Source organism: Manacus vitellinus, unplaced genomic scaffold, assembly GCF_001715985.3.
Source record: "Manacus vitellinus isolate BGI_N305 unplaced genomic scaffold, ASM171598v3 scaffold_31_pilon, whole genome shotgun sequence".
NCBI lineage: Eukaryota > Metazoa > Chordata > Aves > Passeriformes > Pipridae > Manacus > Manacus vitellinus.
In genome coordinates, this window is record NW_021940379.1 from 4,119,627 (window position 1) to 4,146,944 (window position 27,318).

General features: G+C 48.5%; 1 protein-coding gene across 1 annotated transcript in view; it reads left to right on the top strand.

The window, feature by feature from the left end:
• The first annotated feature begins 1,475 nt into the window (after positions 1-1,475).
• RFLNA (refilin A) overlaps positions 1,476-27,318 on the top strand; it is a 28,482-nt gene continuing 2,639 nt past the window's right edge. The window contains 5 exon segments of the mRNA XM_018076323.2: positions 1,476-1,527; positions 1,530-1,584; positions 1,586-1,676; positions 10,735-10,844; positions 12,579-13,025. Of these exon segments, the coding sequence (XP_017931812.2) occupies positions 1,476-1,527; positions 1,530-1,584; positions 1,586-1,676; positions 10,735-10,844; positions 12,579-12,912 (642 nt within the window). The 3' untranslated portion in view covers positions 12,913-13,025.

The window sequence follows — 27,318 nt, forward strand, 5'->3', positions numbered from 1 at the left end:
CTTCACCACTAGGTGCAATACCAGACCCCTCAAATTTTCCTCAGTTGCCACAACAAATGTGTTTGTTGGTTTTGTAGCACAAACAGACACAGTCTCATTCCACTGGGTGCTGGGCCAACAACTCAGACCAAGAGAAGGTGGCCAGTTGTATTGCAACAGTTTCCCATGGAAACCTATTTGCCATGAATAAAGCTCCACCAGGCTGAGCTGTATGAGTGGGCTTGCCCCAGATTTCTCACAGTCTAGACTCTATGTAGAGAGAAAACATGATGAGAAAAACACAACCAAGGCTGTGGACAAGGTAACATTAGCATCAGCCAGTTATTGTGCAATAAATGACAATATTGGCTTCAGCCAGCCTGACCTGTTTAACCGCTGCTGCTTCCCTGAACCCTGAGGGTTGATATGGACTCTACATTCACCTCAGTGCTGGCAGTGCCTCTGGCACATGATACTCCTCCTGGCTAGAGGCTGTGCTAGGATTTGGGATGCTCTCCCATGGTGTTTATGGTTGTCTCCAACACATGATGGGTGGGATGGGGAGGCCACGTCCTTGGTAGCAGACCAGCAGCTGTGGAGCAAAAGAAAGAGGTGTGAAGGTGCAGGACGAGGCACGAGAGCCACCACGAGGGTATGGTGGCACAGGACCAAGACTGCCACGGTGACCCACTGCCTTGGTGAAGCCACCCTTTGCCATCTCAAAGCAAAGAGAGATGACGGCTCTTGAGAGAGTCTCTTCCCTGGTGCCCACACACCACGACACTGAAGGGAAAAGCTACTTTGGGGATGTGGGGGTGAAAGAGGTACGAAAATCAGAACTGAGGGGACAATCGGGCATACGTGAGGGAAAACTCTGACAGCAGTGAGGGAATGAGCGGAGGAAAGCCGCAGCCCAGGATAGGTTGGGATAGGTGGGTGGGTGAGGAAGCCCTTCTCCCGACGCCCGGGAGGGACAGGGCGGGCGGGCGGCGCCGAACGCGCTCCGCGCCTGGGAAGCGCCCGAGAACGTGTGGCCGGGGCAGAGCTGGGGGGCCGGGGGAAGGGGAGGGCGCTCCCCGGCTCCCTCCCACCCTCTCCGGATAAATGGCCCGGGAGCGGCGGCGGGCGGTGCAGCGTGTGGAGGAGCGCGGCGCGTCCCCATCCATCCCCGTCGCGTCCGTCCCGTCCCGTCCCCCAGCGCTCCCTGCCGGCGGGCCGCCCCGCGCACACGGCCGCGTCCCCCGGGGCTGGGCGGGGGATCGGGCTTCGGCTTCCCTCCCCAGGAGCGCCTGACGGGGGGCAGGGCCGGGGCCGGTGGAGGGGAGGCGGCCGGGCACCCCGGTCCGGCCGATGCTGCGCTGCCCGCGCAGCACCGGGTCCCAGCGGGCTGTGGCGGCGGTCGGGACTCAGGGGGGGCCCCCCGTCCCTTCCCCTTCCCTCCTCCGCGGCGGCGCCTGGAGGATTTCTCCCGCCGCGGCCCCCTCGCTGCCCCCAGAATGGTAGGTCACCTCCAGCTGCAAGGGATGGACGAGAGCCTGAAGGAGAAGAGCCGGAAGGCTTGTTGGACAGCCCGGACTCGGGGCTGCCCCCAGCCCCAGCCCCCCCTTCTACTCCTGTCGCCGGTTGAGGGCGGGCAGGGGCAGCGGCGGTGCGGACCCCCGGCCCCGGGGCCGGCGAGAGCCAAGGACGGCAAAGTGGTAAGAGCCAGACCCGGGCGCCGGGCTCTGTCCTCCGGGCCCCGGGGGGGGAAAGGCTGGCCGAGCCCCGGCGTGGGGGACAGGCAGGAGGGCGCCTGTGCCCGCTGCTGGGACACCCCTGGCCGTGTCCCCCCCGCTGGTGGCCGGGGGCTCTCGGGCTGCCCGTGGCAGCTGCAGTCCGGTGTTGGCACCGCCGCTGCTGTGCCAGGCAGGGCTTGGCCCAGTGCCAGGCGGGGTTTTCGGATACGCTCACAAGAGTGTTGGCAGTTTGGCTGGGTAAACTCGTAATAACGGTGTGGGAGCAAAACCCAGGTCTGAAACAGGCTCCCCTGCCTTACCTTCGGAACAGACAAGTGTAATTGCTCCTCAGTGACACTGCGCTGCCTGGTAGGTGCAGGTTGGAGCTGCATCCATCCGGACCGAGGCAGGGGCATCTGGCTCCCAGCCATCCTGGCATCCCACATCTGTTTTGTGAGGAGCACATAGCCACCTTTGCTGGAGCCCTGGCTGAAAGAAAGACAGAACTGCCTGTTAGCTGGGGCAGGGTACAGATGAGTGTCCGAGGAGTTGGGACAGGGGCTGGGGCAAGCCATGTCTGCCACCCTTTGCTGGAGTGGGGCTTTGTGGAGTGAAGGGTTCGTGTTCTGATGGCCCCTCAGCTGGCAGAGCACAGCAGATTTCGGTCAGCCTGCTGCAGTGCCAGCGAAGCGGTTCACTGTGGACTACTATTTGGGTAGATTTATTATGACTATTATTTTGTTTTATTTGTTTATTTCTATCCCTGGGCTATAAAAGCTGTTTTTAAAACACAAAGTTCAGAGTATAAGCAATGGTGGTGGAGGCTTTTAAAGGATGATGAAAGTTCTTCCCTAGGGCTCTTTAAAATTTTTTTAAACATATATAAAAGATGTTTGTAGGTGTATTCAACACAGTTAATTGGCTTCTATATGGAATAGAAACTGTGGCACAAATCTTTCTATGAGAAAAATTTACCTACCTATGGATCAGTGACAATTCAAAGACTTCTTCCCCACAGAAGCATTTTGCAATGACTTCTCACACCCTCGTGCACTTTCTCAAGTTCTAAGGCTATTTTAGCATATTATTAAAAACTGCCTTTTACTCCTGAACCTGCGAAAGCCTTCCCTATGAACAGTGACTCCTCCTCACCAGACTACAGTGGGGTTATTGCAAAAATCAAATCTCAAAACCTACTCGTGCCGTGGTTCCAAATATGGAGCCTTACCTGCAGATGCCTGGGGCGTGTGTGCCATCTTGATGAGACTGTTTATGTACAAAGAGTTACCCATACACCTCTGATTTGGCAGGATCAGGCTGTTGCTATGTGTCTGTAAAATAAAATGTGGGAGGAAGGTGAATGAAGGCTGCTGGACCAGAAAACAGCTGGGGTGGAGGTGTCTGCAGAGCTCTGTAATAGGGATATGACAGTTTCTGTTCCAGTAGTATGAGAGTTGGCCACCACTCCACCCAAGAAAGCCTTTAGATATCGAAGATGAAAGAACAGGAGAAAATTTATTTCAGCTCACGGGCTATTAGGACTGAGAGTTTTAGTGCTTGACTCCTACAGGAGGGAAAAAAAAGTTATTCCTGTGATATATGTAAGGCAAAAATAGGTTTTCCAGTTATTTTGATCATAAATCAACATTTTACAGATTTCAGAGAAACTCACACTGTAGATGCTTCCAAATTTTGTATCGCATTGCAAGGGTAGCCCTTGGCTCCTGCTCTTAGAGTATGGGTTCCATACATTGGGGGTATTTTCATGCTTTTATGAGGTACAGAAGGTTACAGGGATTCAAACACTGAAATCACTTGGACTGTATTGTTTGGAGTGGTGCTGGACTGTGCTCTTTAACTCTGTTTGGTGCACTGCAAAATAATGAAGTAAGTAGGAACTTTCACTCTATTTGATTGTACAGAGAGTTTCACTTCTTCTCAATTCCACCCTGCAAATACTGTGCTCGCAGCTGTTATTAAAGCAGGAAAAATACAAAGAGCGTTGCTTGCTTCATACTTCTAAATTGCAGTGTCTAATTAGCTTTAATCTTGCTGTTTAACAAGGACTTGCAGATCTATGAGCAGTTATGCAATCCATGAATGTGCTTCTGTTTAACTCTACTCCTCTGCAGTTCATCAGAGCATGCAAAATTGGCAAATCAATAATTGCAGCTATTTGCACACCAAGAAATGCCTTTTTAAATTGCCTGTTATATTAGTGTTTGTTTTGCTTACAAACATGACAGAGCCAAGAACGCAGCCTGCACTCTTTGTGTTAGAATACTATAAAACCTTATAGAAACTCAGTCAGTAACGGCCAAAGTTCCAGTATGTACAGTAACAATAAATTGCTGTCAGGTGAAGAAAACAACATTCCAGATCTGCAGGAAGTATTTCATACTATTCTTTGTTGCAGAACTATCAAACCACCAGTCTGAGCCCATTTGGTTCATTTTGCAGTCAGCTATTTTGCTCCAACTTCACAAATATGTTACAGAATTTTTCTGCTCATGCCAACTAAAAGGAGATTGCATGCCCTTATCGAGGACTTTCTTGTGTTTAAAATCTGTCTCTCTCTGCTCTGTGTTATTAACTGTGACTCTGAAAAAGTAAACTCTCTGCTCTTTAATAAGCACAACTTTGTTTCAAAGACAATGCACCATTTATTCACATTTAACCAGCCAATTTGGGAACAGCTTTGGGATCCAAGAAAATATGAAAGGCAATTTAGGGCCAGAGTCATAAATACCACAAGTTCAACACCATTTAGGGACTTTTTTTTTTCATTTTACTTGCAGTGAAGGAGAAATTGGCTTTTATTTCTTCAAATAAAGTCCATATAGGGAATTTGTCAAGTGTTTTGTGCTTAAGTGCAAATATCCTAAGGAAAATAGAAGGTGACTTTTACCTAGTTCTGCCTCTTAAATCTGAAACATGATTAAATTGATTCTTATGACTTGGGTTACTGAATTCTCTAGGCTGTGCCCATAAAGTTGGGCCAAAAGGAACATAAATACAATGAAATAAATCTCTAATAATATGCACAAAGAAGCAGTTGCTGAAAGGGTAGGGAATGAAATGACATCAAAGTAGCCAGATCTGCTTAGAGTTTTCCCTGTTGTTGTTGCCCTGGGATATAGTTTTAGGCTAAAAGAACTGTTTTTTAGGCTGTGTTGAAATAAATGCTTTGCATTCATCAGCACAACTCCTAATGGATATTGAGGGAGATCAGGATCACATTCATCTGCAGAACTATCAATTGTACCTTCTTGAAGCAGCAGACTGTTCCTTCCCAACAGTGAAGGCAACTATTGTCAGTGCAACAAGTTCCTTTTCTTTGAAAGACTTTTAAGTATTTGTGCATTCAACCTGCCTGACTGAGCACTGACTTCTGTGGGACTATATCCTAGTGAATGAGCTGCAGGGATATAGGGAATTGCTACTTACATTCAGGAGCTTGTTGGACAACAGTGTGGTGCCAGAATCAATCTCGTGGTGGGAGGAGTTTTCAGCTTCATCTCAAGCACAGAGGAGAGACCTTGCCCCTTGGCACAGCCTTCACAGGCGTGGTCCCAACAATGGGGTCTGTGTCAGCACGTGTGCCAACCCTGTTGGATTTAAGGCCGATATTAAAAAAAACCCAACGAACCCAGAACATCTCCTCCTAACATCCTAACTAACAGAGCCCTTGGGCCACAGAGGCAGCATCTTGTCCTACACTGGAAGTGCCCGAGGAAGAACAGGGGGCTGTCTTGTAGGGGCTGGGTGGTGAACATGGCCATTGAAGGATTTCCAGGCAATATGTAACTTCCAGACCTGCCAACACCTGCAGTGAAAGCACACGTGAGCACCCCAACCTGAGCCAGCTTGCAGCCTGCACGAGGCAGGTGATGTGATTCTCCAAGGCCACGTGGGTCCCAGCAGCTCTGGGGAAAGCCCCAGGCTTGTGTGGGAAGCAAGGCACCCATCTGGCACCACAGCAGGGCTTGCCTCAGGGGTTGGCGTTGGCAGCCTGGCATCCTGACCCACTTCTGAACCCCTCCCACAGGGCCAGATCCTGCAGGAATTCCCCCAGCAGGGGTTGGTGGTGGTTTCAGTTCCACACCTGTGGCCTCTGCCTGGCGAGGGCTAACCCCACCTGCCTGTCCCCTGTCCCTCAGCTCCATCAAGTTCTGGACATGCACCCGCTCCTCTTCCTCCTTGGTTCAATGCCAGCCGTGAAGGAGAGGAATGGCTCTGGGCCTCACCTGATCTGCAGGCTGTGACAGATGTCCCTTCTGGGCAGATCAGGGAAACGGGCATCAGGATCTTATCATCTACTCTGAAAAACGTGGCTGTGATGGCAGACATCTAGGGTGATGTCTTCTAGCTGTTGAATTTCCATTGCGTCCCTGCATAACCCTGTGGACAGTAAGCAAAGCAGCACGCGTTTCCCACTTGAAATGAAAGAGGGAGATAAGCAGGAAAGATGTAATTCTTTGAAATAATAAAGCCCTGCCTTCTACCTGAGGTTTGCATTTACTGTTATCACCTCCCAATATAATCTCATCCGGCTCTAGTATAAATTACTCGTAATGTGCAATACGTGTAGATACTGGGAAAATAAATGGTCTGTTAAACAAATATTGCTTATCTTCCAGAGCGGAGAATGTAGATGTGTGTCAAATAACTCAGCCAGATCTTTCATTATAGCTGTAAATAACAGCTGAGTAAAGTGACATTTTCATGGACCTGACATGTTACCATAGTGGGAAAATGTGGTGAGAGATTTGCTTATGCCCTGACTAACTTAGGAGCTGGGAATTTGGGAAGCCATATCCTGTTTGTAGCCCTGACACTTGGAAAACCGTTTCCCCTTACAGTCCCTAGAGATCTAATGCCACATCTTAGTGCCTTCCCCATAATGACCGTAGCAAAAGGAGTCGGTCAGTTCTGGTTCTTCGTGCTCTCTGGGGAAGCGCTTTGGAGGTTTATGTATTTCAAATCACATTAATTTCCTTTCCTTTTTGCTGCTTTGCTGCCTGGAATTTGAAAGCTAAAGAGCAGTCAGTGCTGTCGTTTAGCTGTAGGTTGAATTCCGTTCAGCAACCAATTTTATCTGTGTTTATCTATCTGCTACTTGCAGAAAGCAAAGTTTAGCTGCCCAGGCCGTTACATGCCTGAAAGGCATCAGAGGGAAGAGGCAGAGGGAAAAATGCAGCCGAACAAGAAAGCTCTTTGCTTTTTAATAATATTGTAACTCTTTGCTGGTTGAAACAAATTATATGCTGGAAAGGAAATAAAAATAATAACACCTTTACTGCTTACTAGTCACCTCGGATCTGTTTTGAGGGCATAATGTCTACACATAGGGGTCACTATTTGATCTCTCCAGTGTCCTTCCTTTCCTCTCCTCAACCTTCCTGGACTACCAGACTACCTCCTGTCCCAGCATGTCCCTGCACAACCTGAGAGGGTTGTGGTGGCTTTTGCAGAGCTGTGTCTGGTAAATACCAGCACAGCTCCAATTACCGAGGACAGATGAATCAGGTCTCCTACTGCAGTGTTCCAGGAGAGCAACTCTTGGATAGACAGACCTCAGCTGTGCATCCCTTGTAGACAGCCTGGTCTAAAGTGATGTGGGCTTCTCCTCTTCACCATCAATAACCCCCAGTAGTGGCAGCAAGCTCTGCTCCCTGCCAGCCCATCTGTGGTGCTGGACAATACAGAAACCCACCTTATCTGTGAGGTGTCCGGAGATCACTGAGTGATTGCTAGAAATTAGCCAGGGATCATTTTTTCAAGGCAGTGCAGCAGTCCAGTGCTCTTCTTCTTTCAACCATTCCTGTGCAGAAGAAGAAAGAATTGAATCAGTGTTTTTTGACAGGCAGAACATTTTTGTTTTGTTTTTACCTTAAAGCAGTTTGGAAGGAACTGGTATCAAACATTTGGCAAAAAGCCAGCTTTGGACACGTGCAAAGCATATAACATTTCAGCCCCAAAGACAAATCTTTTGGAAAGCTCACGTCCCCTGCTCCTTGCTTCCCAACCCCAGGTGAGGTGCAGGAGCTGACATTTCAGAACATCACTGGAGGGGAAACGAAATGTCACCTGAAGTGCCTTTCAGTCCCTGCTGTGTAAAACCTGTGCTTACTGTTTAGTGACCCCTTCATGCCGTGCAAGCAAATCAGTTGCTGTTTGTTGAGCACCCTGCAGCGTCCTACAGATGATGTCTATTTTTAGGCCATGCCTTGTAAGTTATTTACATCTTCCATGTGCAGACTTCCAGGTCACTTCAGGGTTTCTGACCTGCAGCAACTCTTGGTACTACTTGTGAGTCTGTAATGGTATTGACGGGCAGTCCTGGCTTTGGCTTGCCAATGTCCACAGTTGTTCCAGCTTTCTAAATTAGGCCAAGCCTGCAGTTCTGAGGTTGGTGCTCGTTTATAGCATATGAAATGCATTATGAAGTGCTTGTTGTCACCCTTCTCTACCCAGAGCAAGGTAAACTATAACCCACAATGGAAATACTCCCATCACCACTCCATCCAGAACTAACCTGGAGACGATTTAATCCCGCTCTCACCAAGTTCAGTGGCAGGTTTTTGACTCTGATTGCTTTCAGTCAAGCATGCCAGTGCCTCCATTCCTCCGTGCACGCTGGTATTGTTTCTGCAGCATGTTCTTGTTTCCTGCTCCCTGCTGTGGGACTTGTGCTTTCCACAGACGCGTTGGCCGCGGTGCCCACGCTCCGACCAAGTGGCACCCCCGGCACAGCGGGCTGGGGAGTCTGTGCTGTACAAACACTGGGGCCAGCTGCTCCAGCAATGTGCCAGCTAAGACACAGAAAGGACCTCGCCTCCCACATCCTGGGGATGTTTAGAGCACACTTACTGTCAGCATTTGTTAGCAAGAAGTGTGAAGACTTGTTTACCTGGAAGTACTGAAATGGCTTCTTTGAAAATGCTTCTTTAAAGGAGGGACACGTATCCCCAGCCTGGCTTCCTTTGCCAGTTCAAGCACTCTGCAGATCTCTGCAGGTGAACCCCCAAAAGGGCAGCCTGCCTGCTGTTCACAAAGGCCATGAGTACCTGTCCACATGGTGTTTGACTCCTCACCCAAATGAACCTCTTCTTGTGTACAAGATGTCTTTAGAAAGAGCTCTGGCCATGTGCAGACTATTAAAAGCTGGATATCTGCACCCTTGTGAATTGAGGCTTGTCTGATGTAAACAATTCACATTTCAGAAGCAAAGAGCTTTATTTACGACCAGAAAGGCTCCCCTATCAAGAGTGTTGAAAGCAATCCAGAAGTGAACTTTGCCTTTTGGCCAGTGTTTGGTAGGAAGGGTAAACATATACATATATATATATATTTTTTTTTTTCCTCCCCCCCCCCATGCAAATACTATCCTCCTTTGACAATGGAACAGAAATACTCAATGAAAAAGAGAGGTTGGCCATTTTACTTTATAGCACTACTTTACACAGTAGTAAAGTGCAGGGATATTTCAGTATGGAAAGAATAAACAGCTTTGTGGCTTTGGGACACAGAATTGAAGGGCTTGGTGAATTCAGACGGAGCAGTGACATTTTTTTGACTTAGCCTGAGGCAGAAAGTCCAAGCCACAAGAGAAAACCAGACCTCAGCTAGTGGGAGCTGATGTTGTTGAGTGGACTCAGTTAACACCAGCTTGAGGGACACTCTACTGAGCATTTGGGGACCTCCACAGTGTACAGGGCAGGGCACAGGCTGCAGAACCTCTCCCAGTGCTGCCAGTAGAACTAGGTCACAGCTCCAGTGTTGTCTCTTAGGCCACCCGACCAGAAAATGCTGGGGCAGGTGGAAGGGAGAGGCCTGGGATGAGCAAGCCAATACAAGAGCTGTGTCCTCAGCTACTGTCAGTGGATTCTGTGAGTCCTGAGATGCTCTTGCAGACTTACATGGGTGAAATGTGGCTGTGATTGTAGCACATATGGCCTCTGCATGGTAGAAAGTAGAAAACTCCATGAGCTTTTCAGCCATCTAGAGACCCTGCACAGAGGCTGCCGGGCCATCTCCTTTAAAGAAAACCCATGTCCCTGTGGGTCATAAATATCTGCTGACAGAGAAGTAGTGGCAGGGACTGAAACATGCAATGACATTTTTCCCGGAGGGCAGGATTAGGCTTAATTAGCTGCTGGGTTTAGTCCAGGCACCGGACACAGGATCTCTGTATGTGGGAACTGATGTTTAGGAGCACCTCAGTATAGAGAACTGGGATTACTCATTTCTGTGGTGGGCAGAGAAGCTTAGGCTGGACTGTGACAATTTGTCAGAGTAGTAACTTCAGGGTGCAGTTAGTCTTAAAAATCCAGTTTTTGGTGTCATGAATTGGAGCAGCTCCATTCATTATAAACTCCTGGCTTGAAACTGGTTTCCTGCATTGCAGAGGCCACAAGGTGCCCCAGTGTCTCACCCCACCCTCAGCTGTGCATGGTTAACTAGAATATCCCTTGGAGCATGAGAGCCATTTTTGGCACAGAGACTTCAGCAACAGCAAGTCTCCCACTTCCTCTGCTGGATCAGTGTAAGAGATATATATGTATACACACACATATATATACATATGTATATATACATATACACACACACATATATATACATATAAATATAAATACAGATCTCACTTAAGTAGACCTATATCCTTTAAATCAGCAGACTTAAGCCCTGTATCTATGTTAGGTCAGATGTGGAGCACTTTTCCACATCTGGTGCACTTCGAGTGTTTGTAAGACTTGTTAATTCATAATAGTAAAGGTAATATCAGGGCTAAAGAAAATCCCCAAACAATTGCAATTCCTATAAGAAACAGGAAAAGAAGAAGGAAAAGAAGGGTTAAATTTCAACAAGCAGATACCACAGCATGGAGTGCCAGAGATCTGGGCAGAGTCACGTACCTGGGAGGTGTTGATAGGTGAGGGCAGTCCACAGTGTCGCATCAGGCTGCTCAGCTGCCAGTCACAGCACATTAGGAACCTCATCTGGTGTGTCCCACTTGCTGTGCTCTCCTTTCCTGCAGATGCCTTACCTGCTCCTGAACCCGTCCATGTCAGAGATAAGGCCTCGAATGCACCCTGTGTTTTTTGGAGAAAGCATTGAGGTCAGCCCCGAGCCCGTGCAGGAAATCAGGTACAGATGGGATTGGGTGGGTAGGTGGGGATTTCTGTGTTTTTCCTGGTGCTTTTCCTTCTGCCAAAAATTAAAATGTGTTTATAAATGGGAGTCATGGTTATTTTGATGGGAAGGGAGGGACAGGTAGGAGAGTAAAACCTGAATTAAAGACACTGACAGCAGCGGAGGTGGAGGGGAGGAGGCAAGAACTGGAGGGAGGTTTTTTAACAGAAGGCAGCTTTCCTTCCAAGGCCAGCTCAAATCCAAGGCTATGAGACAAAACCATTACCATCTGTGGGCTTGATAGCTCCACTAACTAATCTGATAGTCTTCATACTGTTCCCAGATGACTTGTATCTTGAGAAGAAGCAACACCCTTATAATTGGCACCTGTTTTTGTTAGCCCTTGCAGCAGAGAAAGCAACATTAGATCAGTCCATAGAGACTGAATGAGCTCTTCCTAGTGAGGAGATGGTCCCTTAAGGTAGTGATGGAGATGTTTTGCCCTCCTGTGGGGCTGGTGGATAAACATTGGTCTCTGCTCTTCTTTTCCTCTTTTGCTGGTGTGGAATGTACTCCAAAAACAGCCTGGAGCAGTTACACACAGCTTGGGGCAGGGACAGTGGGAGGACTGTAAAGCAAATTCCCACCTCCCTCAACCTATGCAACGTCTCTCTGGAAATGTACCCCAGTAAATCTCTGCTGGCTGAGGAACTGCCAGCGGGCATGTTTTTATGGTGATTACATCTGAGTCGTGTTTTATGTGTGCTGAATGACTTGCTTACACCCTGGCTGTGCAAAATACATTACAGCAGCTCAGATTACACTCGATGCACAATCAGTCAGCCCCCCTCTGGGTGGAGGTAATGACGAGCACACACCCAGCTTTTAATCTTTTTTACGTGGAGCTGCACATTCCTTGGCTGCTGATTGCTAGAGGAGCGTTTGGGGAGCAGGGAAAACCAGTGAAAGTCCTGCTGTTCCTCGTGGCTAGGAATTCTAGGGAAAGCCCTTCACGTGGCCTGCTGTCTGTGGCCTGCTGTCCCTACATCCCTTGTGGATGCCTGCAGAAAACAGGCAGGGTAGTGATATTCCAAGTTTTGTGGGTTCTTCATATGGCTGTTCAGGTGGTTACTTTCTTTGGGACCAGTGATGTGGGTACTGAGCAGCCATAGCCTGCAGTAGGCCATTGCTTTACCTTCTCTGTCACCATTGCTTGGATTTTCTGTAGGCTCCAACAAGCAATTTCACCCCTCATCTCCAAGCACTCTGATTTTAGCTAGCTTGGGCATCTTCGTGCTCTGATGGCAAGGCACTACAAAGAAAAAAGACAAACACACAGCCTTGACAGCTCAACAAGTCCATTACAGGGTGTTTGCCTCCAGTGTTGCTCTCAGGGCTGAGCTGAGGTTGCAGTGGGGCCTGTGGAGGAAACCAGAGGAAGAAGTGGGTGGCTTGGAGCCTGTGCACCAAGGTGTTTTCTGCCCTGGCAGGACCATGGTCCCCTGTGCACATGCACTGCAGAAATGCTGAGATGGATTCACAGTGAGGGGTGGTTCCACCAAGATTCACCAGAAGGATGGAGTCCTCTTTTGGCCCTTGCTCTCTGTTGTAGAGTTGGCATCAGCCCCAGTATCTGTGCAGTAAGAGATCATAAATATTGCCAGCTTCAAAGGGTTAGAGCAGAGCCCTGCCTGTCTTATCTCCTTTACTGCCTGGGCTGTGTTCGTGATACCTTGCTGTCCTCTGTAGGTGCAATTCCGAGGTGAAGTACGACTCCGAGAAGCATTACCGGGACGACATTTTCTACGGCCCCATCCCCACCGTCACCACCTACAGCGAGACAATCATCGCTGCTCCCAACTGCACCTGGCGGAACTACAAGTCCCAGCTGATCTTCGAGCCCCGCCAGAAGCCACTGAGGTTTCAGAGCACAACCATCATTTTTCCCAAGCGCGCCAAGAACATTTACCGGACCACCCTCAGCTACAGCTTGGGTTGTGCCAAGCGTTGGTTCGCTTCCAGCGTGCAGCTGGAACTCTGTGAGGAAACCAGCCCGTGCGTCATCTACAGCGAGACCCTCTGATCCGCCCCGGCAACCGCGCGACCTCCGGGAAGGCCGCGGCCTTCGCCGGGCCTCTGGCTGGGCCTTCATGGATGGCGACTGAACATCAATGGCTGGAGAACACCTCGTTGTGGGTGAGGCTGAACTGGCTGGGAGGAGGCTTGCAGGGCACGGGATGGTTTTGATCAGTGAGAGAGGCTGGCTTGTATTTTGCGACATTCCTGACATTCACGATCTCGATTCTGTTTTTTGTTTTTGTTTTTTTTCCTTGAGCATATCTATTTTTGAGTTGTGTTTAGATGAATTCAAGATGACCAAGGACCCTGTTACCCGTAGCAGAGCCTAGTGAGCTCTGTAGGTCTCGTCTAGCACATAGGTGAGAGTCACTGTAACATTCAGAGCTATTTTGATCTCTGCAAAGGGAAGACCAACTGCAGAGTCAGCGTCTGGTCAGCCCGGCTTAGACCAGGCCAGGTCTCAGAGCTGAACTGCAGAGGAGTTGGTTATTAATACACCACAGCTTGCTCCAACAGCTCATCTGAGAGGGAGCTGCAGTATTGCACCACTGCAGTCACCTCAGCCTAACTTCCTGGGAGCAGTGGGGACTGTCACCCCAAGAAAAGGGAGAAAAACAGGCTCCTGGTGCTCTTGCAAGCCACTGGAGGTTTGTATACCATGGCAAGGCACAGCACAGCCAGGAGATGGGAGAAGGGCCTGCCCTGACCCAGCCACGTCTTCTGTGAGCCCAGCTGAGAGTAAGCACTGGAGACTGAGGACACTGAATAGGTGGGGGGCTAGTTTCTAAAACTGAGCAAATGATTTAGGAGCCCATTGCCCTTTTTCAAAAGTTTTGTCAGTCCAAGTGTGCTGTGCTGTTCACTGCCTTGAACACTCAGTTTACAGGGATCTTTAAGCACTTGCAACCCTTCTGAGTTTCAGGGAATGGCACTATTGCAGGGAAGAGCATAGGGCAGGAAGATGATCTCTGGCTTCAAAGAAGCCCAGGGCAGGGTTAACTCACCCTCTCAATGGTTTCCATACTTGTCGCATGGACAGCTTTTCTGACTGTGGAGGAGCAGCCAAACTTTCTGTGAATAGCTTGAAGAGCCCAAATCAGTCCAGGTCTTTCTAAATCATCCAGGCTGTAGCAATTCAACAGGTACTTCACAAACAGCTGAGCTGTCTCTGCAAAAGGACCAAGAAACACTGAGTGAGCAGGAGTCAGTACAGCCATCCTGTGGTAAACCATTCCCCACTCATGAATCCCATTTCCTGGTATCCCTTCACTTTGTTAGCTTGCTGAAAAATCTGCAAGAGCCTGGATTCCCACAAACATATAACTTTTGAAAATAGCACAGAATTGTCTCCAGAAATCTTACCAAGAATTCTTGCATGCTGCTCAGACTTAGAAAATAACCACACAGCTCCGGAAATTAATTTCCAGCTTTCCCTCTTCTAAACTTTCCACTTTGTTCCTGACTTGCTGTGAGTCTGATGGAGTTACTTCAGAACACAGCTGAGCAGCCAAGTCAGAAAGCCTATTAACGATGTCAACAAGACGTAGCTGATTGCCCAGAACAGTTGACGCACAAACCCACAGAGATTAAAAAAAAATAAAAATCTGAAAAACTTGAAAAAATAGTAAAATTAAATAGTGACTTATAAAGATACTCTTTCCATAAGTTTCAAAAAGCAATTGGTAAATGTGACCAGAACCATGACCTTTATGAAACAGAGTTCTCTTGTTTAAAATGAAGCACAGTTTTTCCAGCAGAGGTAAATATAAAGTCTTTATATATAAACTTAAATCCTGACAGCTGAAGCATCATTAGCACTGAAAGATATGTGTTATGGCAGTGATGAACTCTGCTTCTCTGGGAGTTAGCACTTGGTGGGGAGAAACCTCTCAAAGGATTTCCAAGGCTTCCACCTACTGTTGAATTCTTTACAGCAACACAAACAAGGATTATATTTGTTATTGGTCAGGTTTTGCTGTCACTGACTGTCAGCATCAAAGCCTGGAAAAGCACTGTCTGCCTCTGAAGGGATTATTATGCCTGAAGCAACCCTTCTCCCCAGGGCACCAGCAAACATGGAGTTGGCTTAGGCAGTAGGGAGGAGATGTGAGGATGAACATGGTCCCGGTCCCAGTGCAGTTAAGTTGGTGATGCACTTACTTGGTAGTTCATCATGAGGTCTGTCCTGTTCTCCAAGTGTTGCTGAGTGAGCCTTGGGACTGGGGGAAATACCCACCTGCCTTCCTGGGTACACATGAAGGCTCTGGAGGGCTCATTGCACATATCCATGAGAGTCTGTACAAAGGGGGGCAGGTTTCCAAGCTGAGCAACACTGTTATCCAGGTTCAAAAGCAGGGCCAGCACTCACACCCAGGAGATCCCTGCATGATGACAGATTAGATTGCAGGCACCTCCACTGAGCAAGCATGGAGACAGGCTGGCCTCAGAGCCAAAGGGATGCCAGAGACTCCCTGTTCTGACCACACATCAGGCTTTGCTCCTGTTAACAGCTGGATTATTCCCTTGCTTCAAGCACAAAGCTACAATTTTTGATCACATTGGTCTTTGAGCAGGACAGGTTTTCCCCAGAAAAAAATCTCTTTTATCATGACTGGCTGCAGGCTTCTGCCAGCCTTCTCCACTGTTAGTTCTGCTTCCTAAATATTGGCCACAACATAAAAAAAGAATTCAAGGAAAGCCAAAAAACTAGTGAGCAAATACAGATCCAGCAGAGAGACCTGAACCTCAGCCTGGACTTTCACCACACAGGGACAGGGGCTGCAGAGGCAAAATCTCACAGGTGGATGTGACCCCCAGGAGGGTGCAGTGGAAAGCTGCATCCTTGGCACTGGAGGGTCCCACACACTCAGGCCAGGCCTCTTTGAAGCTTCATGCTTTGTTTTCTCTGCAAATAGACTAGAAATGACCTAACATGCTCCTGCTCCTTTGAGTTTAAGCAGCTTTTGTGGTCTTGCCATGTTAGGGGGAAAAAAAAAAGACAGAGAGCAGTGTGGGTTTCTAGGCTGCTGAACACATTCTGAGCTGTGTGGCCACAGTGGCTATGGTGGGACTACAACCCTGGACCACATCCCAACTGGGACATTGCCTGAGATCTGTAGAAATTTTTTAAAAATACCTTCTTACGAGGTGTCTCCCATGGGCCCAATCACAAGCTGCTTTTCTTCTCAGCAAAAGCTGGCGCTGGAAAGGGACTTTGTTTTTCCTGAGGACAAGGAAACCATAGAGGGTCAAGTCTTCACCCTTGCCTGGGCACAGATCCCACTCTGCCTGTCCACCCTGTCCCTGCTGCTCCCATCCCTGTGGCTGGGTTAGGCAGTGGTGGAAGAGCCAAAGTTTGCCTTACCATGACTGGGAAAAGTGATGACTTTTTTGTTTTGCTTAAACACCAGAAACTGTATTTTGTGTGTGTGTTGCCAATGAAGAATTGCTGCAAGCAGCCAAGAAGTGCCTCGTGCCATAGCTGTAGTATGTTTGTACATCTAAAAGGAATGATTAGTCCCACTAGGGAGGTGCTTTTCTTTTAAATGGAGCATTATTAATCTCAACCAACAGATCTTTATTCCTGTATATTTTCTCAAAGATATAAGTGATTAATTTAGACCATGGAAAGGTGAGTTTCCTTGAGCAGCTCGGACTGTGGCTGCACAATTTCTCCCTGGGATCCTGATGTACATGTTGCCCACAGTCCTGTAAGCCTGATGGGTAAAGTTAGACTCTGCCTTTTGGAATTATTGTCCATCAAGAGTTATTTTTGAGATCAAAAACTTTCACAGAAGGCATCTTTCTTTTTTGGGGGGGGATTTGGGGGTAAGATTGATTTTTTTCAATATGGAAACTCACTATCCCAAAGGTGTGGGGTTCCCCTTCACCCCCTTCATTCCTGTGATTCTTTTGCCCCTGAATGCAACAGAGTGTGCTGGTGTCTGATCTGCCTGCATTGCTATCATTACATTTGGGGCCAAAAAGAGGAAACCCTAACGAAATACTGGACTTTCAAAATCTGTGGAATACTTTGCACAAACCACAGAGAACAACTTTGACCAAACCAGTTTACTGCTTATCTTTATTTTTTGCCTTTTCCTTTTTTTTTTTTTTCTTCCTAAGCCCACTCTACTTTTCTCAATGTGAAATACAGACAGATTTGCACCCTTGGTGCAACATTTCTGGGAATGATGAAATGGGGTTTGGGTGTTGATAGCAGTGTTTGAGTGAGCTGCTGGTCAGAGAAGTGAATGCTATTTACTATTTATGTTGAGTGTGTCTTAAAAAATAGGAAAGGTCACAGAAGGCAAAAGACTTTGTAGAGCAAACTGAAGACTAAAGACTGTGTGAGTCTGGTCTAGAGGCAAATGATTCTATGTGTGGACACTGTGAGCTAGGATATTTAGCCATTGTATTTTTAACCTGCCTTTTTTCCTGTAGGAAGAGGCATTCCTTGCCTTCTTTAGAGCTGAAACAAAATCAGATCCCTCCTCTGCCACAGTTATTCAGTCCCACTGAAGTCTGTGAGCATCAGTGTTCCCCAGGCTTACGGGGTACTTACTGTGTGTGTGCCAAGCAAACATGCACAGAGCTGTGCCTCTGGGGAGATGGGGGAATGCTTTATAGGGGATGATGGATCTTCTTGTGGGATATTCGGATTTCTACTGCCAGATAAACTCTGCTCCCTGAGGATCACCTGATCACTCACAAATTGATCTGTTCTGAATATCTCCCCTAAAGCTTTCCTATAACCATTGGATTTTTTAGGTCTTGGGAGGCACTAATTCTTTTTCAGATACTGTGATGGTCATCAAAATGAGCAAAGTATCCTACCATGTGAGTCGTGACCTGAGGATGGGGTTGAAAGGTGTCTGAAGGTTAGAGAAGGAGAACATATAAGTGGTGGAAATGCATAAGGATGTGTCATATTTTTATTTTTGTAAGTCTGATTCTCTAAGTGCTTGTAAAGTACTTTACTGTTGTATATGTGGTGATGCAGTAGTTCACAATATCCTTTTATTTTTGTATATTCCCCCCTCCACCATAATCCCTTTCTGTTCAACTCATAGAGAGTAATTTAAGAAGACAAAATTTATATATCATAATAAAATGCTCAAACTATCATGCTGATGTATCTGGAGTTTCCTTCCTCTTCCTTGTCCCTTTATTTGGTACCTAATGCCCCTTTTCCATCCAGAGGGCATATTTTTGGTGTGTCCCTCCCTTCTGTGGGTTTCAGCCCAGCTCCCCTTGGACGGGGTGGCGGTGGCACAGTCAGTCAGTGCTGTGATGTGTAAAACCTGCTCTGCCACATGTGCCCAGGGAAACTGAAAAGCAGAGGCAGAACTCTGCTTGCTGCAGAGGCAGTTTGACCCTTCCAGATTTCACTGGTTGTCAGTTTTACCATTTCTTCACTCTAAATTTCCCTCTTCTTCCTTCATCTTGTTCTACCCAGCTACAAAGCCTTGGTGTGTTTGATCTAGACAGTTCCTCTCCCAGCTTTTCCATGGCCTTCAAGAGAAGGAAGAACCAACACAATGCTTATTTCATATACAGGGATCCACAACCTAGTACAGTATTGGGACCCCTGCTGTGTCCTGACTTTCCAAATCATGACAGTGGATAGGCTGGATCGGCGCTAAAAATCATAAAGTGCATTTTAAACCCATTGCTGTAAATGCCTCAGGTTCACCAGCCAGCTATTAGGAGAATGCTCTGCTGTCTTCCAAGACCCAAGATGTCTGCAGGGAGAATCTGACACTAATCTTTATGGAAAAATCATATTGGATTTATAGGGATGAAGTCAATAGGCTTGGACGAAAATGGCTGTTAAACTCTAAGGAATGGAAAGGAGAAGCAAAGCCATGGTATGCAAGAGGCTTCAGCTGCAAGGGAAGTGCCCGTGTCCACATCCCAAGCATTTTGACACAAATCATGTCTGAACTGCTCCTAGGATGAAGGATGAGAGACACACTCATGCCTAAGAACCTGAGGAAACACAAGGATGTGAAGAAGGCAGGGGATGTGCAGGCTGGGCGAGTTCACTGGCTGATACCCAAATGCCAGATGAAGGACATGTGCATCCACTCCTGCTATTTAAATAAAACCATAAAATGTGAATGCTGTCCAATGAAGATTCCTGAGGTGGCAGCTAAATCCTCAGCAGCAAAAGCAGTATTAGATGCAGGATATGTGTTTTGGCAAGTGTGCTCAGATGAGCTAACCCCTAAGCTAGTGGCTTTTACTGTGCTATTTGGATGTTGTAAATTTAAGCAGATGATGCTTGGTATTAGTTTTGCTCCTGGGATATTTCAGACAGTAATTGCACATATCTCTGAGGGATTACAAGGTGCTGAAGTTATAATGGATGGACTTTGAATTTAAAGTAGATGCCTTTATGAACAGAAGGAAAGGTTTAGGCTGGTTTTACAGACAGCAAGAATGCTGAGTGTAAAATGCCAAAAGCCTCACCTAAAAGAATTTGCTGGTAATGGGCAGCTACAAATTAAATAATAATAAAAACCCACATGCTGGGATTCCTATTCCACTCAGCAAAGCAGAGTTGTAAGGAAACAATAGATGCCTTCATCAAATTTCATTCCACAGCTATTTACAGTCAACAAATAATGGAAAGACTTGCCAGAAAAAGAGCCTTACCTGATACTGGAGCAGTAAAAACGTCCCCCTGCTGCCAAATCATCAGCTTTAGACTACCACATTCAAGACCTTGGGCTTGGTGTCTGGTCTCCATCAGCAGATGGCAATGTCACAGCCTGGACCTGCAGAAGTCTCTTTGGAAGATCGAGGCAATGCCAAGCAGCAGGAGGTTGTATTGTCCCCAGAAATGTCATGGATCTGTTCCAATGCAAAGGAATCACCAGCAGCATTCCTGGACTGATGTGTAGCATGGCCATCTACTCAAACTGTCTCTTCTGGCACAGGATGCTGAACTGTCACTTAATCCATTTCTCTGGGGAGCAGACATGGGATGGGAGACTGTCACAGCAAGATAGACCTCTGTCCCCTGGGCAGCTGCCCCTGTGGCTCCACAACTGCCTCCCCCAGCAGCTATCCCAGGATGACTGAACCCACCTGGCATGCTCTGGATGCAGCTCTGTGACCTCCTCGTGTCCCGTGGTGCAGGTTCAGTGCCTCAGGGGGCATCTTGGCTTCAGCAGTCAAGCCCCCAGGGTGGCTGCATAGGGCCTCTGGATGCTTGCTCTGGTGGTGGGATGGGGACTTCCCAGGCTGGCACTGCCAGATACTCTCATCATTGTCTGCCCAGCTGTGCTAAGATGTGGGTCTAGTGCTGGTTTTCATCCTATTCCTTGGGGGAGTGATTCCCACCACAGGTTCAGCCCCTGCAGTTACCCCATGGCCCATGGAATGTGGCTTGGCCATGCAGGTTTGCCACTACACTGTCCATGCCCAGCTCACCTGCCTGTTTCTAAATCCCCTGGTCTGGTGACACTGGAGAGGAGCAAGGACCTGCCACAGGCCTGTGCAGCTTCTGCCAAAGCACCGAGTCTCCTTCCCCTGGCAATGTGCCCAGCCATGTTCCCAGCAGGAATGGCTTGTTCTCGAGTAGGATAAAGGGTCCTGGAATTGCTTTTTTGGGGCGTAAGGAGGGAGTTTTATGAGCTCTATTTTCTGCTTCTAATAACGATATTGGATCTAAACAGTTCCACGCCTTGGAGTTCAAGACAGATGGGGAGTTCACATCTACAAGGATGAAAATGCTCATCCTGCCAAGCCTTTGATTCTCATCATATCCTTCCTACCCTACAAACAGGCGGACAGCACATTTCTAGCATAAAAATATCCTCCTCTCTGACTAACCACCACCAGATTCCCTTCCTGAGCCTGTTCTGAGACTGGTGATTAGACATTTCTATATACATAAACATCCAAATCACCTCCCCAAGGTTCTTCCTGTCTCCCAAGCAAATCCTGAGGCCAGCAGCTATTTGCAGCTCCTTGAAATACAAATGGGATCAGGGCTTCTTCCAAGTTGACCGCTGTGGTCAGGGCCCACCACGTACCTCCCTGGAGCTGCACCGGGGCTGTGCAGCCTCCCATCACAGGCCACTGAGACACCCACCCCTCCTGCTCTGCAGAGCCAACTGCTCCAAACGCCCCGTGCCTGGCTGCTATTCATGATGCCAAGGCACTGCATGGACTGGGAAACATTTTGGCACTGGGATGTGCTGTGGGAATGCGTGGGCATATGCACACTTGCAGAGGGAGGGTGCAAAACCACGCCAAAAACCACAGAAAGCAGCAGAGGAATGAGCAACAGACACACGCGCGTGCAAACTGCATTCTCTTTGATGGAGGATTGGAGAAACATTACCTTCCCCTGGGGCTTTGCAGTGAAATAACCTGATTATTCATGAACCAGCCAGAATCATCAATCCCTCATTTATCATTCTCAACATAAATTATAAGGGCAAGAGAGGAACACACCAGCAATAAACTAGTTATAGATGTAGTGTTGAAATCTGCCCATTTCCTTTAAATATGCCCCACTTACTGATAACAAACAGTGATCCAGCAGACTCCTCAGCTGAGTCCCGAGCATTGGATTACAAAGGACACAGGCCAACACCCCGCTCTCTGCGAGTGAAAGTCCATTTGGCGCTTGCGTGGGCGGCCAGCTAGGAAATGGCAGCAAATTTAAAAAAAAACCCACATTTGTCTTGCTGACAAATGCCTCCAGGAAATAAAAGCCTTTGTGTTCTTCTTTGACCTCTTCCACTCACAGATGGCTTTTGCTGTGCTTCCGACAGGGATTTTTTTTTTTTAGCGCCTGCACTTCCAGGATATTCATTTTTGCTGCTGAAGAGCTCGGCCGCCCGACGGCTTCAAGGACGAGTGTCTCCAGCGCTGGGGGCTGCTGAGGTGATGATGCACATCGTGTTATGGACCCCTTGTGGCCAAGTAGGATGGCCTTGAAGGGGCAGAGCTGGGGTTTTAACTTCAGATCCAGCTTCCAGTGGGCATTTTAGGATGGGAGCATCTCAGACCTCTGGGAGCATCCTTGGCTGGTTGAGCACAGGCTTTACTCTGGGATATAGATTGAACAAGGGGAGAGAGCACTCAGAGCCACGCATATTCCTGACTAGTATCTAGGAGAGGAGCTGAGCATCCTTCCAGCTCTAGTCTGAGCCTGTTTTTCAAGTGAAGTGGAGATGGAGTGGATCAGGGAGTGGCAGAGCAGCCCTTGAGGCTCAGGGTGCTTTGCTGAGCACAGCTCTGCTCTGCCTCCAGATCTGCCCTTGAACTTTGCAGCTTGGGCCCTTCCTGAGTCCTCTGGGACTTGTAAGTGTTTTGGCAGCACCAGCTCTCTGTGTCAGCCCCAGCCATAGCTGAAGCACACTGTTAATGAGCCACGTGTTCTGAAGGCCTCCAGGCTTGGCACTGGCTGTTGGGGACCCGCTGGAGCCCAGCTCCGTTAAGTGACTGTGGTGCCACAGCCTAGCAGAGTCAGCTGCAAAGTGCCCAGCTCAGCACTTTCTGGAAAAGCTTCATTTGCCCTCCCCCTGCCACTCACTTCACTCCTCCAAGGGTCTCTCCTCTATGCACTCAGAAAGGGGGGGAAGAAATCATAGCATGTTTAAACACTGCCTAATGGTGAAAAATAACATCTGGAGAGCAGCCTTGCCCCTCACACAGAGTCCTCCATTTCCACATCCTGATACAAAACCCAATAGGGAATTGTTCTAGAAGGGATCTGTCAGCTCAGCAATGGGGACAACTCTCCCTGTGGGTGTCATGAGCTCGGGGACAGCAGCCACTCACCAGGGGACAGCAGGTACCCAAGAGCCCTGGAGAAGTGGGTGGGTGGCTGAAGCCATACTCACTGCTGGGAGATTTTAGAGAGGGAAGGGAAGAGACTGCTCAGCAGCAGGGTGACCCCATGCCTGTGCCTCCTGTGCTGGCCCATCTCCCCTGTTCCCCCAGGAAACGGGCACAGGAGAAACCTGCTTCCTTTGAGCCTGTTTCCGAAGAGGCTCTTCCAGCCAACATTAACACACTTTGCTTTACTTCCCAGCATGGCCCGGGGCAGAAAGCAACATCTGGACCTAATAAAAAGGCTGCCCTCCCCCCCAAAGAGACCCAAGAGCAACCTCTGCTATTTGGTTTCCAACCTCTGCTGTTTGATTTCTCCTTCACCAGTGGACAGAGGAGGCAGCTCCAACTCAGGAGTTCTTGCTGGCCTGAAGGGGAACAGGATGTCCAGGCTGCCCATGGGAACTTGTAGCTTAAAAATGGGTCCAGCAGGGTGGAGCTAGATGGGTTTCAGCACTGAGGAGCCAGTTGTGACTTCTCATTGGGGTATAAGGACTTTTTCTTCCTTTGAACAGAATGGTGCTCTTTTTCAGTTCCAAAAACATGAAAGCTGGAGATGGCTCTAAGCCAAGGCCCAGGATTAACATCCCCATGGGGAAAAGCTCTGCTTTGGTCCAATTGGAATGCAGATCCAGACCTGGCACCCATCCTCACGCATGCACCGACCAGGCTCCCTGTGTCTGACCTCTGGCAGCTGCTTTGCTTTCTGGAAAGGGCTCAGGATGAAACAGCAGCAGAAAATACTCCTGGATCTTGGGCAGTGCTGGATCAGGATTTCACAGCTAAAGGCTGGACTTTTGCAAACAAACACCAGAGTCATTGTAGTCTAAACCTCTTCAGAGTCCCATTCTCAGTGGAGCTGATTTGGGGCCCATCACACTGCACCTGCTGACAGTTGCACTCAGTGGTTTGAGGAACATGTTGAATGAAGATAGTGTCTTCAACAGCAACCTCCTGGATGGTGTTGCTCTGCTTTTTGCTCTTCATGAAAACTTTCCCCTCTGCCACCAGAGGCAGGAAAGAAGCCCCTAGCAACCCCTGGCACTGCTCCACTCCCACAGGCACAGCATTTTCCACAGTTACTGACCTACAGCCTGTGGAACAATTGATCTTGGCTGGCTTGACCAGGTCTGCACACCCATGGGTGAGACCTCAGACCAACCTCCCCAGGGTTTCTGCTGACTCCATGGGTTTCCTCAGCCTCTGCTTGGGAACACAGGGGCTGCTGTGGCAATTAATAATGACTGATCTAAATGCACCTGCACCATAATTAGCATGGCTGGGCCTCACAGCGAGTGTGGTCAGTGTCTCCTATCCCCTGACATTGCTTCAGCAAATACTCCAACAGAGTTTTCTCCAAGCTGAACATGCATCTAGTCATCAAAGAGATTGCAAATGACTAATAAATATGAAAAGAAGTCAGGGGGCAGCAAAAATTTCTGGACCAAGATCAATCTTTACTGACAACTGCTGCTTTTTCTAAGCAAAAGTACCCTGCAGAGTTTAAAACAGCATCCGACTTCAAAGCAGAGAGCTCTCCAGATGGAGCTTACCACCCCTGCAACACCCTGTGCTTCGTCAGGTTCCATGCACTTACTGAGGGACAGTCAGATTATTTCCAAAGAAGGGAAACACACCAACTTCTTCAAAACCACAGACTCGGAACGATGTGCTCTCCAAGATGTAGGTGGCAAAAACTGATCTCTGGGCCAGCCTCCCAAGCACCATGGGCAGTCCTTTCTGCCTGTTCTCCTTTTACAAGGGCCAACAAGAGGAAAGCCTCACCTGTCAGCAAGCTGTGTCTGCAGCTGAGATGAAGGTGATGCCTCTGGTGAGATCCAGTCACCCTCCCACTCTGCAAAGTAGGACTCAGAAAGTGGTGTGTTTGCAGCACGAGGATTTCACCTTTCAACCCTGTTTCTGCAGATCTTCAGTTCAGGGCACAAAGACAGACACCTTCCTGTGTGTTTCACAGGGGTGACTTTGGTCACCCTGGTGCCATTGTGGGAAGGGACCTGCAGCCCTGCAGGGCCTGGCAATGTCCCATGCACGGGGACCTGCTGAGCCTTCACCTCCCCAAGCCCACCTGTATCCCTGTTAGGGGATTTCTCCACAGCTGGAGAACTCTATGGAGAATCCATGGATTTAATTTCAGGAGCATTTCTGTAAAGCTGGTTTGTTTGTTGGTTGGTTTTTGTTTGTTTCTGCCCCAGCCTACCAGCCCCCCCAAGCACTTGCCCTTCAGTAAAGCTGAAACCAATCTCAGCTCACTACAGACACAACTGCTCCAACCTCCTGTCTGTGGCCAGTGATTTATTACCATTCTGCTGCCTGCAGTCCTGACAAATACTCATTTTGGTAATTACAGGATGCCAAAAAATGAGAGGATAAATAAACCTGACAATTAATTCAGCTGTTATGCACACACACACACGGTGACAATCGTTCTCAAGTTTCTTAGGAGCCCAGCTCTTCCCAGATGGGCACAGAAGCCAGGCAGAGCTCAGCCAGCCTGGACACCCCTACCTCTGCCCAATTCCCTTCAGGGTTCTTGAGCTGATAAGAGCCAGGCATCCCACCAAAAGCCACTATTTTCCTTCTAAGTTACTCGCCAACCTACCCTGTCTCATCTCCTGCCAAGATCAGCTCTTTAGGCCCCTGCATCATTATCACAGAGCATATATAATTTCACGGCAAATCGCAAGAACTGATGAATGACTATTTGGATTGCAATTGTCAGGAGAGTATAAAATGCTTCCTGCCATACAGAGCCCAGGAATGGTTACCAGCTCTCCTGGCTAAAGGCACGTCTGACCTGCTTAGAGCCCCTGCTCTGCTGGGGCTGGTGTGGGGGGACTGTGGGCTGCCTTCATGGGGAGGGCACAGGGCTGGGTGCTACCAGCACAGGGGGTTGGTATTCTGGTGTAATTTGTATCCTCTTTTAAAAGAGGTCTTGCCCTGCTCACCGCTGGGTACCCCATCCCACTCCCCTCCCCGTCACCCGCAGCCTGTGGGAAGGGTGCTGATGCCCAGTGCAGTGTCCTGGCACATGCAGGAATGACAATCTCCATCTCATGCCCTTTCCTCCCTGCTCTTGTAACACAGCTCAGCCTAGCCTAGCTAAAAAATTCTTCCTCTTGCTTTAATTCTTTCCAAAAGAAAAGAAATTCCCTATAATCCTGACTAAACACCAATTCATCACCAGGAGAAGGTCACAATGCTCCTGTGCTTTCTCACAGTCTCTGTCCAGGGCAAAGGCATCAGGGAACATCTTTTATCTTCCCTTTCCCCTCAAAAACCCATCTGCCACCCAAAATATGAGTGAATCTGGATTGCTGACATCTTTTTACTGCTGGTTTTCAAAGCCATCTGCTTTTGTCCCATTTAATTTTCATCTCTTTATGTAAAAGCTTTTCAAGTAGACCTAAAGTTTTCCATCATTAAATTCTAAGTGTTGGCCTTGAACTTAAAGTTTTACCACCTTCTGCTTCTTCAACATCAGTGTGAATTATTGACCAGGGTGACTGCTGTCAGCCCCTCTCAGTGTTTAAACCCTGATGTGAGAGGCTGAACAGCCTGGCTCCTGTTTGTACTAGTTATAAACTTATTCTAATTGCCTTCAAAGCAATTAGAATACCTTTGCAAGAAGGTTTTCAACACAATCACTGGTCTCAGAGATCTTTAGGCTAATCTGTAAGAGCCAGCAGCATCTGCTTAGTGCATTATTGCCATGGGAGCTGGTTGCTGGAAGAGCAGGTTTGGTCAGTTTGGGTACGTACCTGGAGGAATTTCAGATGGTGTCTGGGGATCCAGAGGAACCTTTTGGATATCTCCTGGGCAGGCTAACTGGTCAGGCAGCACTGGCAGCCTTCCTCCAGGACTGCAGCCACATGGATCAGGGTGACCACCTGGAAGGCTGAGCTGGCAGAAGGAAGAGGTACACCCTGCCTGAAACGCTCATTGCTGTCCTCAGGAAAGTGTCATTTGTATAAAATCCATTTCTAAGCCCTAGAAAAGGCAGCAGAAGGTCCCCAAACCAACTAACAGCCCTGCCATGGATTAAATTCCAGATAGCCATTCCCTTCAGCTCACTGTCCTCCCCACTCATCACTCCCTGCAGCAGGAAAAGCTCCCCAGCCTGTGGCATCAGCCCTGCAGGTGTGGGAGGGGGACTTGAAGACTCCTGGCCAAAGTCAACCACACCCCATGGGACAGGTGTCAGAAGTAAAGCAATTTAGAACCACAAATAGATACCAGGGCTTCTGTTTCACTTCTTAATTGGGTAGGGGCTCATCAGCCTCCCCAGTAACTTCCTACAGCCCTGGGGAAATGACACGTAGGTCTTGGGGTGCTCAGTGTGCCCTTGGGGCACACAGAAAAGCACCATCCCTTTGCCCCTTTGCCCACTGTACCTTGGACACCCCATCAGTGCCCTGCAGCGCAGGGGTCCCCAGTCCACCCCCAGCCCCTCGCCATCAGCTGCCCCGCTCCCAATTCAGCTGCCCCAGGAGTGGCTCACCCTTCCCAGGCTCACACACACCCACAGGCAGGAGCA